The sequence below is a fragment of the Belonocnema kinseyi genome, chromosome 7 (assembly GCF_010883055.1).
Source record: "Belonocnema kinseyi isolate 2016_QV_RU_SX_M_011 chromosome 7, B_treatae_v1, whole genome shotgun sequence".
NCBI lineage: Eukaryota > Metazoa > Arthropoda > Insecta > Hymenoptera > Cynipidae > Belonocnema > Belonocnema kinseyi.
In genome coordinates this window covers 28,957,201-28,957,596 of record NC_046663.1, presented here as the reverse complement: position 1 = coordinate 28,957,596, position 396 = coordinate 28,957,201, and the positions used below count along the sequence as shown (strand labels likewise).

The window sequence follows — 396 nt, the reverse complement described above, 5'->3', positions numbered from 1 at the left end:
AGGATATCGACACGAACGTTATCATGGCATAATTCCAGAAAACGATAGAGGTGGTTCAATTTTCGCTCTCAAGGTACCTGGCGTGCAGGGATGGCCACCAAAAAAATACAAAATGAATATGCAAGAAGTTTGGCGTCGGCCTCAAGGCACGCTTTTCCCGAGACCTTAAAATTAGTATCCATCGCACTCCAAATCGCAGCTTTTGAAAGTCGGATTTCTAGGATATTTCAAGAATATTTCATTAATAAAGTCAAGCAAACTACAAGGAATTTCGGTAATTTTAGATCAAATCGTCAATTGTTAAACATTTTCAGGCAAAAAATGTTTAAGAATAAGAAGTGACTTTAGATTTTCATACCAATATATTTCCTCGTTTAGAAAATTCAGCATTTCATT

The 396-nt window shown here is 36.1% G+C and overlaps 1 protein-coding gene across 1 annotated transcript in view; it reads left to right on the top strand.

The window, feature by feature from the left end:
* Nucleotides 1-169, top strand: part of LOC117176399 (regucalcin-like) — an 8,892-nt gene extending 8,723 nt beyond the window's left edge. Inside the window, exon 6 of the mRNA XM_033366639.1 lies at nt 3-169. Within this exon, the coding sequence (XP_033222530.1) occupies nt 3-169 (167 nt within the window). The remainder of the gene's footprint in view (nt 1-2) is intronic.
* Nucleotides 170-396: the final 227 nt, after the last annotated feature.